The following is a 15,755-nucleotide window of genomic DNA, read 5'->3' as shown; positions in this document are numbered from 1 at the left end:
CCACCCAAATGGTTTGGGTAAGATCCAAACCATTTGGATCAAAACTTCACCCATTTTCACTCATTACAAAATTACCCTCAATCCCACTCTAAATTTCATACCCCCCACATTTAAAATCTATGCCATTCTCTACTCTGCCAACCTCTCACCCTATTATATCCCTTAAACCATCATTAAACATCTATAAATACCCCTCTCTTCTTCCCAAAAATAGTTCCCAACTCTCACAAAAAATCTCTTAAAAGTCTCACAAAAATCACTCTAGTCTCTACTCTCAACTCTCTACTCATCTCTTCACTACTCTCTCATACTAACCTCAAAAGAGTTACATTCTCATAACTCACCAATGACTCAACTCAAGAAGACATAGAAGAAGAAGAAGGAAGGAAAGAAAAGAAAAGAAAACCTTGAAACTTCAAGGTGGGTGCAACAAAAATAACCCCCCTCTCTCTCTACCCTCTCCTCCTCCCTCTTTTATCATCCCCTCTTCTTTTCATTTTGTTTCAAATGGACTTAAGATGAATGGACCTCAAGGCAAATGATCTATTAGGATCATCTCTTTCAATGAGATGATCCTATGATCGAGCCGAAAATAAATCCTTACTTAGAGTACAAATACACACACGTGTCACTTTATTTTTTATTTTTTCAAGATCAAAATGACCGAGTTATTTGAGGTTACCGTCACTTGACGGGGAGAAAATGGTGCCTAACACCTTCTTTTTTCTTCAACCGAGCCGCTTACCCGAATATCTAAGTTTGATCAATCATTATCCATCGTGAGTCACTAATGCCAAAAATGTCATTTTTTGGAAAATGTACATCGGGTGACCATTCACACCCACTTACAACATGAATGGTGGCGACTTCAAATCATAGTAGATGTGACCGTCGTAATGACCAAACCACGTATCTACAATTGGGAGGATGGATAAGATTAAAAAAAAAACATTTTCAAAATCACAATCAAAGATCTTGAAAACAAATGATCACCGAATTCCTAAATTTAAATGACGTGCATTTAGTGTTTTGTTGACGTGGTGATATCTCAACCGTCCAAAATTACTATAGAAAAATAAAGGAAAAAAAAAAAAAAAAAGTGCTCGAGAGGATCCGATCCCGTGTCTATCTGGCCACAAAGGCTTTGAAAATGCAACATCCCCAAAACTTCCAATTTTAAAACATGTTGATTAAAGATGAAAAAATTTCTTTTTTTAAAAGGAAAAAATTTCATTTAGAGTACTAAATTTTTTGCAATCAACATCCACGTGGCACCTGATTATATTTTAGATACAACGTGGATAGATGATCCTTCAGCCCATGCAATCCAATTCACATGAGAATGGTAATTAAGTATTGTTGACGTAAATTCACATTGGTTCATTTTTATTGGCCACTTCAATTTACATCGATGTATGGATCACGTATATTAATTTTCTTTACTGTTAAGCTGAGAATTGTTAATGCAAATTCCCCTAAAATATTCTCTTAAATTACAAAAATGTCCCTGCATTACATTAATTAGCACAATACATTCTAATCAATAGATTAATTATTTAAATTTTATAAAATATTCGAAATTAAAAAGTAGAAACAAGGAAAATGCTGGAATAACATGGTATTTATTGCGATTCTCACAAATCTGATGTTGGATGTGCACATAACCATAGATGTGTTTCCTCATGATACAAGTAAAAACCATCTATGATTATGTATGCATGTCCACATCAAAATTGTGAGAATCACAGTAAATCCTGTGTCACCCCCAACACGGCTCTAGAAACATTTCCAATCTTACATACGATTTTCTTTAACTCACAGTGACAAATTCCACCCATTAGTATATATTATTATATGATGTCATTAAGCCTTAAGTATCATGTATAATCTCTAATTAAGATTAATAAGAAATTTTAAAATCAATGTAATTTGGATCTCAATTGCTTTATCTAATTCATGCATGCATGCGGGGATGGATAATGATCCACGTAGATCAATGGGTCTAGTTGCATCATGTCCCCAACAAAATATGACCAAACCAACTAATTAACATTAATTCGATTGACCTCCATTTACTTAAACCGATCTCACCAAGTAAATTAGAAAATATAAATCAAATACCAAAGAACTGACACTGAACCACAAGTTGCTGATAACATTATTAATCTAAATTTCAAACCTTTTATGGCCCTTGAGATAAACAACACACAAAATCTCAAGAAATATCTAAATCGAAGGACCCCACAAATTATATAATATTTAACATCGATCAAGCGAAGAAAATCATCGTGATCGCGACCATAGCTCCAATAAGTACTTGATATCCAGATGTCGCAACACCAATTGCCGAATTGGTATGTATTGGGGCTGGTGCAGGTGCTTGCAATTCGGGTAGAACGGTGATGGCGAGCTTCATGCCTTTAGCTGCACAGTGGTCACCAATACCGCAGATGTACCACTTGCTCCCTGGGGTGGCAAGTGTGATCACGTCGTTCCCTGTTGCTAGAGCCTCGTTCAGGGGTGGTTTGGTGCAGTCTTTGAAATCGACACCATTCACTTTGAAGACGTTGTGTGACCCGACCGGGTACTTAAACACTGCAAAAATTTACCCAAATCCTTAATCATTTTTCAAAGTACAATTAAAAAAAATAAAAACTAAAAAACTCGTATTTTTTATTAATTAGAACATCGTCAAGCAACCATATGGAATGATAAAAATTTGAATTAATTTACCAATTTTATCTCCGACATAGAATGTCTTGTCCTTGGCCCAATGTTGATAATCGAAATTGACTGTCCAACCTTTGTCATCACCAACTATGAATTCGGCTGCTGAAGCAATTCTAGGGAGAGCGATAGCAACAACAGCGATGACGGCAAACAATTGCTTCAAAGCCATTAGAGCTTATCTTAATTTTTTTACTTAAAAGCTCAAATTGGTTTTAAGATTCAATCTCTGTAGATGCTTATTACAAGGAGATTAAGGGCTCTATTTATATGTTTCTCATTCAAATGATGTTAAACTTAATTATCCGGCTACGGTTATGGCCATGTAAATGCGTTACCAAGAGCACATTGGGCAGTCCGTGACATAGAAAGAAATTTTTAATAATATAATAATTAAAGAATGACAAACGGGGACACAAAGGGGACAAAAAAAAATGATGGGTGGCGCGCAAATAACCATAGATGCTTTTTTACTTGTATCTTGCAGAAAAGCATCTACGGTAATGTGCACGACACCACGCATTTTTGTCACCCTTGTGTCTCCCTTTGTGTCACCCTAGCACGACTCAATTAAGAATTATGGTGATTTAGATATACCCGTCCATGTTTTGGTGAATATTTGAAGTATCACTGACTTTTCTAACTTATGACATACCCCCCATGGACATCAGTCTTCTTTGAGAGACCAATCTAAAATGACCCTCAACCTCAACCTAAAATCACTTAATTTTTTCTCCCCAAAATTTGCTCCTTTAAATTTTTACCCTCTTCTTCAACCTAAAGATTCTATTAGTTTCAAACCCTTTAAACCTCAATTGTGGTTCAATAGCTTTAAGATTAACTGACTTTTGGAAGAAAAATCATGTTTTTTTGGATATAGGTTGATGAAGATGGTATTTAGGTCATTTTATATTAGGATTCCAAAGAAGACCAAGGTCAAGGAGTATGACAACAGTTTGAAAACACAAAGGGTACTATCTCATATATTCACCAAAATGTTGGGGCTATGTCTAAATCACTCTATAATATACAATTAAGAATAAGAAACAATTATAATTTGTATTATGTAGATACATATAAGGTATTAAAAATGGTTTTATGTGTTTAGTGAAACAAAAACTTTGTCAACATTGGTTCGAAGCCTGCATCAAAGGAGGAATGTTTGTCCCTTTTCTTTTGTTCTTCCCTGTAATCATGGGGAGAAAGCCATATGTGATACTCTTATTTTCTTAGCTTCTCATTTCCAATTAGCTGTCAATGGATCAAATCAAAACCAAAAATCCGATCCACTCCAATTCCACAATTAAACAAATAATATTGGACCGATCCAATATATTATCGGATAGGTTCTTGATCAACTACAACGATTCAAGAACATATATATATATATATATTTGTAGAATATAAAATATATTTCTATGTAAGTTTTATTTGTAACTAAAGTTTTGTCAGTGTCTAATGTGACATCCTCTTTTAGGATTAAGGGGTAAGAAGAGGAAAACACTAAAGTTCGAAACGTATTTATGAAGAAGAGGAGATAATAAAGTTGAAAGTTATCATTGAAAGACGTGTAATATTGAATTTGAACTCCTCTTTAACATTTATGTGATGATAATTAAGGGTTTTTTTGTTGCAGTTTTTTCAGGAGGGTTTTTTTTTTTTTGCTTTGAGTCGAAAAAGCTAGAGAAGCATGTTTGCTAGTAGTAATGACTTCTGTTTCACTAGTTTTTGTGGGAAGCCGAAAATTGCATTTTTGAAAAGTCTTGCTAGGTTGTTTTTGTGTGAGAGGCACTATGAGAAGTCAACACCAAAGAACATATGGGGATGAAATGACGATTTCACCTATCATTCTTCTTCACTTATCGATTAAAAAATAAAATTAATTTGGCCTCTCTCTAATACTTTTTTGTCAACTTCTATAACAAACAAGATTTTTCTGTGCTTAACTTTCTAGACTCTGCGCTTTTGCTTTTCCTAGACACAATATCCTAAAGTAAAAGTTGGACTCTATAATAAACAGACCGTAAACATTGGGAAGGCAACCATAGTGTTTTATGTTAAATAGATCTTTGTCAAATTTGATTTGAATTGATCCTTACTGCTCTGATGGCAATCTGACCGGATATGGATTGATAATTGAGATTAATAGAAATCCAACTCGATGGTGGCATGATCCATTAGATTAAGATCCATAACTGCCGATCTAAATCTTATCGGATCAATTCTAGAGCAACCTTGGTCTTCTACTGCTGGTCTATCTCTTCATTGGTAAAGTACATGTAAAAAACACTTCCATGCTTAAGTTATGAAACAGTCAAACAATCTTGTTTTTGTTGGGTGCTGAATTATGAATTTCAACTACGTTTACTAATTATTTGGATATCAATCCCTATTGCGTAATTCATGCATGCATGGGTTAGGTTGGACGATCCACATGCATGTCTGATACCATGAGTTATAAAATAAAATAGGACCCAAACCAAATAATTAACATTAATTGAATTGAGTCCCATTTACTTAAACCATTGTCACCAAACAAATTAGAAAATGATCCAGGTTTGGACCACAAGCTGCTACTAATAACAATATCAATCTAAAATTCAAACTGTTGGTGATCCTCGAGATTAACAACATGCAAATCTTGCGAAATATCAATGATACAGACCTTGGGCTGACACTATAGACAAATTTGATAAACATCAAGATAGCCTTTGTGGTTCGATTGTCGTTAATAATCCAACTCACGATCTCTAATGATTAATGGATAAAATCAAATAGAGTTGTTCTCAATATTTGGATATATAGTTTCAGTCTTTTATTTCTCAAATGTGTATATAACCAACTTGGCAAGATGGTATGTTCTAATAAATGTAAATCATTAATTCAGCCAAATTGAGCAAATGCTCCCTTGTTTTTCGATTATTTTGTAAAATATTTAGAAAAAATTACTTAAAAGGACTCTAGTGGAGAATTTTTTTTTTTTTCTAAATAATCCCCAAGTTTTGGGTAGTCTCTTAATAGTCCATTTAGTAGACTTTTTTCCTTTCTTAACACTCCTTGGGCCTCGTCTCTCACATTTCTCATGATTGAATGTTCTAATCATTCGAACTCATCTAAAAAAATTAGATTTTTGGCATCTCAATCCAATTTTGAAGATTTCATTCTATCCGAAAGAATTTAAAAAAGAAGAAGTCATTTGCAATGACTTTTTTAAATATTTTGAGAATGTAAGTAAAAAATTAAGATTTTTTTTTTCATAGTTTTACAAATGATTCTGTACGGTTGAAATCATCTAAACAAGTTGTTATCTCAAATTTTAAGTCAATCTTTCTATATATTTTAGTCGAAAAACTTGAAAATTTAAAATAGGTGTGGAGTGTCGAGTTCACCACTTTTTATTTAAAAAGTGGTGAATTCAACAGTAAATAAATAAGCGGTGTGTTAGCCAATAATGATGGACCATTAAGAAATAAAAAATTTACTTTGTCCTATCAAGCTACCATGCAAAACTTACAGACTATTTAGAAATAAATTCATCCACCATGGTTCTCTAAGTAATTTTCCCAATATTTTTTTCCAATCATTAGTTGGGTTTGTAAATCATATCTACCAAGTAGGGACTTATCCTCAACATGACTATTTCTTAATAAAAAAACCAATTTATTATGATTTTAAACTACCCTTTGTGTTCTGTTGAGAATTAAGCCCTATTATTCAAATTGATAACATCACCCATAAAACTTGACTCCATTGTAACATATTTCATACATCTAAGGCTCTTCAAAGTGAACCATTTCAGAAAAAAATTTCATACAAATTATTCATGAAAGGAAAAGGTCTCCAACATATATAATTATCGCAATCGAGTTAATAAGTACTTAATGTCCCAAATTGTCTTTTGGCGAATTGGAGTTACGGGCATGAACTCTGTGGGGCAGGTGCAGGTGAAGGTGCTAGCGATTGGGGTTGAACAGTGATGGCAAGCTTCTGGTCTCCAAACTCACAATGATCGCCTACACCGCAGATGTACCACTTTCTTCCTGGGCTTGCAAGGGTAATTATGTCATTTCCTGTTGTTAACGCCTCGTTCGGTGGTGGTACGATGCAATCCTTAAATGCTGTACCGTTCACTTTGAAGACATTGTGAGATCCGACCGCGTACCTAAACACTGAAAAAGAAAAAAGAAAAAAAAGAGAGGAAATGCTGGACTGACTTACTTTGACACTGTGCTCGACACTGTGATGATGTGGCAGTGCCCAGAAACCATAGATTTAACGTTGTATCTCGAGGAAATCTATGGTTTTCTTGATATTGCCACGTCAGCACAGTGTTGGGCCCACTGTGAAAGGAAGTCAGTCTAGCACATCTCGCAAAAAAATTGCTCCAATCCTTAGTTATTGGCTCGGTGATGGAGAAATATTTATAGGAATTAAGAATATTTCTTACAAATATGAAAGGTTTTATAAAATGTGTGTTTGGTAATACTTTTGAAGTCGTGATGGGTGGTGGTCCATCTTTAAATTTTAGATTTTAAAAATTTTATTTTTATTTATTTTGTTTCAGATATTAGATTAAAAAATCGGAATTCAAAAGTTTTGAACCAACTATGAGGGACGGGATAAAACTTTTGAAGTTGAATTTCTAGTTTCCAGACCTCAAAAGTGTTACCAAACATAACCTTAGTGGGTATTAAAAGCTAAAACACTAGTAAGCTAAAACACTCGTTTGGACAAGTCTTGAAATGATGAAAATCTGCACTAATTTAGTTTTTTGATTCACTCAAAATATTTCTTAGATCCATCATCGTATTTCGAATTCTTATATGGAGAAATTTTGATTAGTAGAAATAGTAACATGTAAAATTTCTTCAAAATTTGAAAAAATTTAGTGAGAAAAACATTTAAAAATACTAATTTTATAATCAAAATGATAAAAATCTGCAATCAATATTTACCAAGTTTATCTCCGATATAGAATGTCTTATCCTTGGCCCAGGCTTGATAATCAAAATAATTAGTCCAACCACTATCATCACCAACTATGAATTCAGTTGCCGAAGCGATTCCAGGGAGAATGATAGCAACCATGCCAACGATGACCAACACTTGCTTTAATGCCATTGGATCTTATCTTAATTTTACTTTAAATGAAGCTCAAGTTGGCTATGATGCTTATTACAAGGAGCATAAGTGGTCTATTTATATGTTTTCTCATTCAAATCAGATTAGCATACACCAACAAAATTGTAAAACCGGTCTAAAAGTGTTAATTACAAAGAACACATTGGGTTGTCCGTGAAATATAAAAGTTAAAAATTAAAAATTAAAAATTGGAGGTGCAGCTTAGCTAGATGAAATATTCCTATGGCCTGCTTGATTAAACTATGTAAAAGTTCAATAAAAAAGAAAAAAATGGGAATTATAAAGTAGTAAGAATTATTTAAAATGATTTTATGTGATTAATGAAACAAAGTTATTGTTAACCTTGCTTTGGAGCTTGCCTCAAAGGAGGAATGTTTGTCCCTATCCCTTGTTTTATTATAATTTCTTTTTTTTAATTCTTCCTTGATCTTTCCGAAAAGAGTCGTCATTTTCTAACTCGAAAATTTTCACTCGGTCTATACGCAACTAACGTGGTAAGGGCATAGAACCATAGATCTTTTTCTTTGGGATACACAAGGAAAATGATCAACGGTACTATGCCCTTGCCATATCAGCCGAGTACGAGTACAGATCGAGTGATAATTTTCGAGTTAGAAAATCATTAGAGTTCAGAAAAATATTTACCTTGAAATCATTGGGTAGTATACATTCCAAAATATTTATCTAATCACAGTTATTTTACTGTAATTGTAAATATTTAATTTATTTTTTAAATCATATGCTTTTACACTAAAGTACCCTAAATACCCCTTAGATTTACAATAGTGGTAAAATGGAATGGGTCGTGCTGGAGTGACCTCATTTCGCACTTTTTTGACGTGAAAGTGCGCACAAAACCATCAATGCTTTTTACTCATATCTTGATGAAGATCCATACACACTTCCACATCAGCAAAATGCGAAATGAGGTCAATCTTTGAGGTCACTTCAACATTATTCAATTGGAATTTCATCCTGTATTTGGTTTTACGGATTAGGCAATCAATTAGCAAGGATTGTTCTACATAAATTTCAGTTAATTTTCTCTTAAAAGGGTATGCAGATTTATTTATAATCGGCTATTATTCATGATTAATGTCATATGAAACTCCCGATTTTGTGCTTATTTATTGATGAATAGGGGATCGAAACCCAACAATCAAGAATTTTTTAATAACTTAGAAAATGAGTGAGTTTTGTTCATTTTTTGTTATTCTTCCTCAAAATATTGGAGTCTGAGGTATCACTAATATTCACCAAAACTTTCAGTGTATCTCAAAATTACACAATCACTAACTATATATATAATTATCTTAAAAGTATCCATTCAAATGAACAATCCATATTTTCAATTTCATATAAATTTTCAAGAGGTTAAGAATGTCATAATAGATTGAGCTATAAGAATAATCTTTCTAATATAGAAAATTGCATTATATGATTCGATCATGTAATCTATGGGTTATATTTTTCAATCAACCATGGTTTGATATGTGTTAACTCGAGATCTAAGTCAAGTTCAGATCAGGATCAAACAAGTAGAAGCGAAGTCCCTATTTGGGACACCCCATGAATTTCAGAGCAGTTGCATAACTAGTATGATCTAAGTATTGTTCTCATTGTGAATCCAAGATATGTTATCCAGAGAAAGGTATCATACATAAGAATTAAAAAAAAATGACTTAGATGTAGGAGTGTTTTTTGAAGATACACCCTTACCACATATCGCATTATTCTCATCAAGAAAAGATAAAGGACAACATGAACCTCAAGAAAGATTGCAGATTTTAATTTACATTCACAATATCTATATGGGCAACAATAATGGATGATGAGAATATACATATATATAATTCTTTATGAAAGATGCTATTGCCATCCTAGCCGCCCTCTCGTAGGTTTTTTTTTTTTTTTCTTCTTCTAGATTTTTATTTTTTGAGTTTAAGATTTTTATAGAGTTGTGAGAATTTAACACTCTTTTTTCAGACGCTCTTTGTATGTCCCATCACAGAACCATAAATCCTCTGTTTCGGGATACACAAGAAAAAGATTTATGATTCTATAATTGCCAAGGCAATGGGCATCTAAAAAAAGAGCGTCAGTTTATCATTAGTCTTTTACATATAAACTTAATCATAATCGTAAACAACTATTGAAATTATTTGAATGAGTGTTATAATGTTCTATAATGTTGAGATGATAATTCGAAAAACTTTGGTAATGTGTAAAGAATGTGTTCTAGCTTATATTTGGGGTGTGATAAATAATTCAAAAAACTTGAGGTGTAACAAGTAAAAGTTGGAGTGCTCTTCTTGATATGTCATGGAAAGTTCGCATTATTGTTGTACGGCCATGCCGGCAGTCAAGCCGTCCAATTATTATAAACAAACAATGATACATAATAATAACACTATAAATGGATGGATATATCTCAGACTCCTTATACTCATCAACTCGTTTCAAGTTCAGAAATTTAAAGCTTTTAATAAGTAAATTGTTAAACATGAATGGCTTCAAGTGGTTTGCTTGTGTTGTTGGTTGTTGGCTTGGCTGTTGTTCTTGCAGATTCAGTTGTTGTGGCAAAGGAGTTCGTAGTAGGAGATGAGACTGGTTGGACTACTGGCTTCGATTATCAAACTTGGGCTCAAGACAAACATTTCTTCGTTGGAGATACACTTGGTAAATTACCTCTCTTACCCCTCCAAAAATTTATATATATATATATATATATATATATATATATATATATAGAACAGCGTTCCTAAGACTCATATTGGGACTCACATTGCGACACACCGTTTTGTCTTATATGGGCAAAAATATTTGGAATGGACTGATTTTTTGTGAGAATGATCTCTATGGTGAGGAGATCATCCTTGCCAAAAATCAGCTCATTATATATATAGGGGCGGTTCAAGGGCCATATGAGAAAACATATGAAAAAACTTTCGTTTTTCAAAATAAGAGTTAGAGGTTTTGGATTGAGCTGATTTTTCGCAAGGATGGTCACTATGATGAAAAGGTCATCCTCACAAAAAATCAGCTCAATCAGAAATTTCTAAATCCATCAAAAGTGATTTACAAATTAATGATAAAAATTGGTTAAAAATCGACGGTCCACATTCTAAATCACTTTTAATGGGGTTAGAAGTTTTAGATTGGGCTGATTTTTTTTTTGGATGATCTTCCCATCATAGAGATCATCCTCACAAAAAATCAGTTCAATCCAAAATTTCTAACCCATATTTTAAAATTTTATTAAAAACGAAAGTTTTTACATATATTTTCTCATATGGCCCTTGAACCTGACCCATATATATATGGGTCCCGTTCAATGGCCAACAGTTTGGCAAACATTTTGGCAAACACTTTTTCAAAACATGGGTTAGAGGTCTTGGAATGGGCTGATTTTTGGTGAGGATGATCTCTACGGTGAGGAGATCATCCTCACCAAAAATCAGCTCATTCCAAAACTTCTAGCCCCAGTTTACAAGTTGAAAAATCGTGAACCGTCCATTTTTTGTAAACCATTTTTGATGGGGTTAGAAGTTTTGGAATGGGCTGATTTTTGGTGATGATGATCTCCTCACCGTAGAGATCATCCTCACCAAAAATCAGCCCATTCCAAGACCTCTAACCCATGTTTTGAAAAATGTGTTTGCCAAACTGTTGGCCATTGAACGGGACCATATATATATTATTTTATTTTATTTATATAATTTTTAACTTTGTATTATATATTTTGCAGTATTTAAATATCCGGTGGGAGAACACAACGTCTTCAAGGTAAACGGAACGGGTTTTCAGAACTGCATCATACCACCAGCGAATGAGGCGTTAACAACAGGAAATGACATAATTACCCTTGCAACACCAGGAAGAAAGTGGTACATCTGCGGTGTAGACAAGCATTGTGCATTTGGGGGACAGAAGCTTTTCATCACTGTGCAACCATCACTAAACCAAGCTGATCCAAGTCCAACCATTGCTCCTTCTCAAGCTCTACCCTACACGAGCTCGGCCAATGGATTTGAGACATCTGTCTATCATTTGGTGATGGTGGCAATAGTTATGATCATGATGGTGGTCATGGTTTAATCAAGAATATATTTATTACATGTAGGAAAGTTTTATTTATGTTTTGGTTTTCAGAGTAATTTATAGATAGTGAGGACCCACATCATGGTGATATGATGAGGAGGATTTTTATAGTTGACTTTCTTCTAGGGCTTTCATTATAATTTAAATATTATTTTAGTAATAAATACTTTGACAATGATTACGGCCAATTCTAAATTATATTGTCTCATTTTTTTTATTGATATATTTTTGACTATTTGTTGGACTTGAACATGAGTCTCTAATCAATTCTTATAATAAAATAAAATTTGGATTAATTTCTTCTTATTTCTAATAAACAATGTTGCATCACGTTGGCTCAAATGACACCTCAATATTAACACGATTCGATTCATGGTTTAGATTAGTTTAAAAAGATCAAAATAAAAAATACTTCCTATCATATTGGTCATTTACAAATCATAAAATAGTGATCTTCTGTGACAAGGAGGTAGAATATGGAAGGATATGTTTAGTTTAGAAATTATCATCTCATTGAGGTGTTTTTGATGGAGTCTCTTTGGAGACATCCGAAAAAATTGGAACGATACAAAGGTATTTTTTATGGTAGAACTGATTTTCAAAATTTTAAATATAAATTTGTAAATAAACATCAAATTTGGTCCATCTTCAAAAGAAATTAAAATCGATCTAGGGAGCGCTCTTTTCTCACAGTTTAAAGAGCACTGTTGGTGATCTTTTCTCTGGACTTAGGTCTATATGTAAAAAATTGGTTGGGACATCCCTGATTCTAATCTTGGGCTAGCTATAAGTTTATAATTTGCTTTTTTATCTTTTTATTCAAAAGGAAACAGATATTATTTTATGCAATTCTACATTAATCTCATTAATTTGGACCGAAATTCTACTAATCGTGGAGAAGTCCAACAAATTATTTATAATTGAGTTTCAAGAGTTGTTATAATATTATATAGAACTCATTCCCTGTATTATTTCCAATTTCCTTATTTATAATTGAGTTTCAACAAATTATTTAGAGTGCAGATTTTCTAATTCAATCTGACAGAATAACTCAAAAACTCAACGACGTGGCATGTGTCGTAGATTTTTTCCCTCAGGATACACAACTGCACATGTTATGGGGATGTGAAGTTGTGTATCCCGAGGGGGGAAATCTACGGTTCTTACCCATGTCAAGTCAGTGAGTTTTTGAGTTATTTTGTTAGATTGAGTATGAAAATCATCACACAATTATTTATGATGATGGCTACCATGCCAACAATGGCTTCAAAGCCACTTGATTTTATCTTAATTTTACTTTAAAACTCTAATTAGCTATACATGATATTAGCTTTAACAACCAATCCCCGTTGATGTTTATTACAAGTAGCTTAAGGTTTGAAATTTGAAGCTTTTAATATAAGTAAATTATTAAGCTTTCATGGCTTGTACTAGTGGTTGGCTTGTGTTCTTGGTTGCTGACATGGTTGTTGTTCTTGCAGATCAAGTTGTTGTGGCAAAGGAGTTTATAGTGGGAGATGAGACTAGTTGGACTCAAAGACAAGCATTTCTTGGTTGGTGATAAACTTGGTAAATTACCTCTCTTACCCCCATGATCTTAAAACTCGGTTTGACGTCTCATCTCCTCTCATCTATGGACGAGACCGAGTTGTCTCGGATGAGTAAACTCTTCTTTAATGACATTAACCATTTAACTATATTTATAATGACTCGACCGATTTTCAAAATATCATCCGAGTCATCATGTTTATCTCATGAAATGGTGTGAAGTTTAGACACCGTGTAAATCCATTGATGAATGATATCAAGATGACTCGAGCGAGTTGTGTTGGCCTTGGACAAGATTTAAAACCATGCTTACCTCTCCAAAAATTAATTAATAATTTTTTTTTAATTTTTAACTTGTATTATATATTTTGCAGTATTTAAATATCCCATGGGAGCACACAACGTCTTCAAGGTAAATGGAACGGGTTTTCAGAAATGCATTGTACTACCAGGAAACGAGGCGTTAACAACAGGAAATGACATAATTACCCTTGCAATACCAGGAAGAAAGTGGTACATCTGCAGTGTAGGCAACCACTGTGTGTTTGCAGGACAGAAGATTTTCATCACCGTGCAACCATCACCACACCAAGCGGATCCAAGTCCAACCATTGCTCCTACTCAAGCTCTACCCTACACGAGCTCGGCCAATGGGATTGTGACAAGCATTACTAAGGGCTTTACTTATTAAATTGACAATTTAAAATTCATAAAATCGTCATTTGTGACAAGGAGGTGGGATATGGAAGGAGATGTGTTGGCTTTAGAAATTTAATGGACTTCTATTTATAAAATATATTGGTTGGGACATCCCATTTTTGGGTTCTAATCTTTGGACTGGCTATAAACTTCTAATTTAATTTATCTTTTTATTCAAAAGAAAACAAATATTATTTTATGTAATTCTAGGTTAATTTCATTAATTTTGACCGAAATTCTACTAATTGTAGAGAAGTCCAACAAATTATTTATGATTGAGTGTCGAGAGTTCTAATAGTAATATAGAGAACTCATTCCTTGTGTTATTTTTAACTGAACCTTGCTAGAGTGATTGTGCAGGACACTACATTAGACATTGAGTTAACGTGGAGGTTTGCAAAGAACCATAGATGCTTTCACTTGTATCTCAAGGAAAAACATTTATGATTTCGTGCACGCCTCCACGTTAATGCAATCACTCTAGTATTTACATTTACATTCTTTCAATGGTATGAATGATGTTTTATTAATTTATATTCTCTTTGGATCCAATTCAAATGTATGAGGATATTTGGGTAAATTACCATTTAGTGAGCTGAATATGGAGAAATTTTAATTTTGGCTAATTGTTCATTTTAATTCCCAAAACGTGAACAACAACAATTGTAAAGTAGCTAGATTGTTGATATTATTTTTTTCAAAGTGATGATCTTGCTAAAAAGCTTTGAAAAAAAATATCGGCAATCTCACTATTTTATAGATGCAAGAGTCACTTGAAAACATATGCAACATTGTTGTTCATGTTTTGGGAATTAAAATGAATACTTAGCTAGAATCAAAATTTTGTCAAAAGTTGATCACGTTTTGAAAATTTCTCATGATATTACATCTACAAGTTTGAAGTCGGCTATTATATCATTGAGAAAACGTCATCTTCTATTATAAGAATTTAACAATTGTTTGTTGTTGCTAAAAAAGCAAAGATTTGTACTAAAATAAGAAAATTATTATGGGTGTAAAAGAAATAGGACGAACGCGCACAACATGAAAAAAGGATAAATTCGATGTCAAAGTCGGTTAAATTTAGCCTTTTTTCTCATAGTGTTTAAAAGAGTTATGTCGAATTTAGACTTTTTTCACATAGTGACATCTCTTGTGCGCAACCCTATTGACCTAAAATGTTATCCAGGGTCTTTACTTTATCCAACAACAAAAAATGGAACTACTCCATATCAGTAGATGATTATGCATTAACAACAAATATCTTAAATATTAACCTGAGGGGTTGGCTTAATGGCAATTTCGGACCGATAAGTGATTAATGCCAGCATGTCGTGAGTTCTATACCCAATACGAGCATTAATTCCTCAGGAGCCACTTGTGAGAGTGCACCATCACTAACTAGGTGTGTGTGTGATATGCGGGCGTTGCATATGCCCTAGGACTAGTCCTTGGACAAGACTATAGTCTATGGACTAGGCAAAACTTAGATATAAACCCAGTCCACTGCCTACAGAGATACCCGGTTATTAAAAAAA

At 33.4% G+C, this 15,755-nt stretch overlaps 1 protein-coding gene and 2 pseudogenes across 1 annotated transcript; 2 read left to right on the top strand and 1 right to left on the bottom strand.

Annotated features, from left to right (window-relative positions):
- Positions 1-2,269: 2,269 nt before the first annotated feature.
- On the bottom strand, positions 2,270-7,848 carry LOC147385377 (blue copper protein-like). The gene is made up of 4 exons (XM_086423144.1): positions 7,683-7,848; positions 6,654-6,896; positions 2,734-2,829; positions 2,270-2,595 (listed from the first exon to the last, which is right to left on the bottom strand). Exons 1-4 carry the CDS (start codon positions 7,846-7,848, stop codon positions 2,270-2,272), a joined length of 831 nt encoding a protein of 276 aa, XP_086279270.1.
- Positions 7,849-10,376: 2,528 nt separating this feature from the next.
- LOC147385376 (blue copper protein 1a pseudogene) lies at positions 10,377-11,967 on the top strand (annotated as a pseudogene).
- A 1,423-nt stretch (positions 11,968-13,390) lies between these two features.
- LOC147385375 (blue copper protein 1a pseudogene) lies at positions 13,391-14,209 on the top strand (annotated as a pseudogene).
- The last annotated feature ends 1,546 nt before the right edge of the window (positions 14,210-15,755 follow it).

The sequence above is a fragment of the Akebia trifoliata genome, chromosome 14, assembly GCF_017979445.1.
Source record: "Akebia trifoliata isolate Shusen 1 chromosome 14, ASM1797944v1, whole genome shotgun sequence".
NCBI lineage: Eukaryota > Viridiplantae > Streptophyta > Magnoliopsida > Ranunculales > Lardizabalaceae > Akebia > Akebia trifoliata.
This window is presented reverse-complemented; position numbering and strand designations above follow the sequence as displayed.

What these genes read in the sequence shown, in the direction of transcription:
- LOC147385377 (XM_086423144.1), bottom strand. Translation starts at nt 7,848, where the DNA reads ATGGCATTAAAGCAAGTGTTGGTCATCGTTGGCATGGTTGCTATCATT. An exon ending in CTATATCGGAGATAAACTTG is followed by an intron (nt 6,897 to 7,682) that starts GTAAATATTGAT and finishes TTTCTTTTTCAG; the next exon opens with TGTTTAGGTACGCGGTCGGA. An exon ending in ACCTGCACCTGCCCCACAGA is followed by an intron (nt 2,830 to 6,653) that starts GTTCATGCCCGT and finishes TTGCTTCAGCAG; the next exon opens with CCGAATTCATAGTTGGTGAT.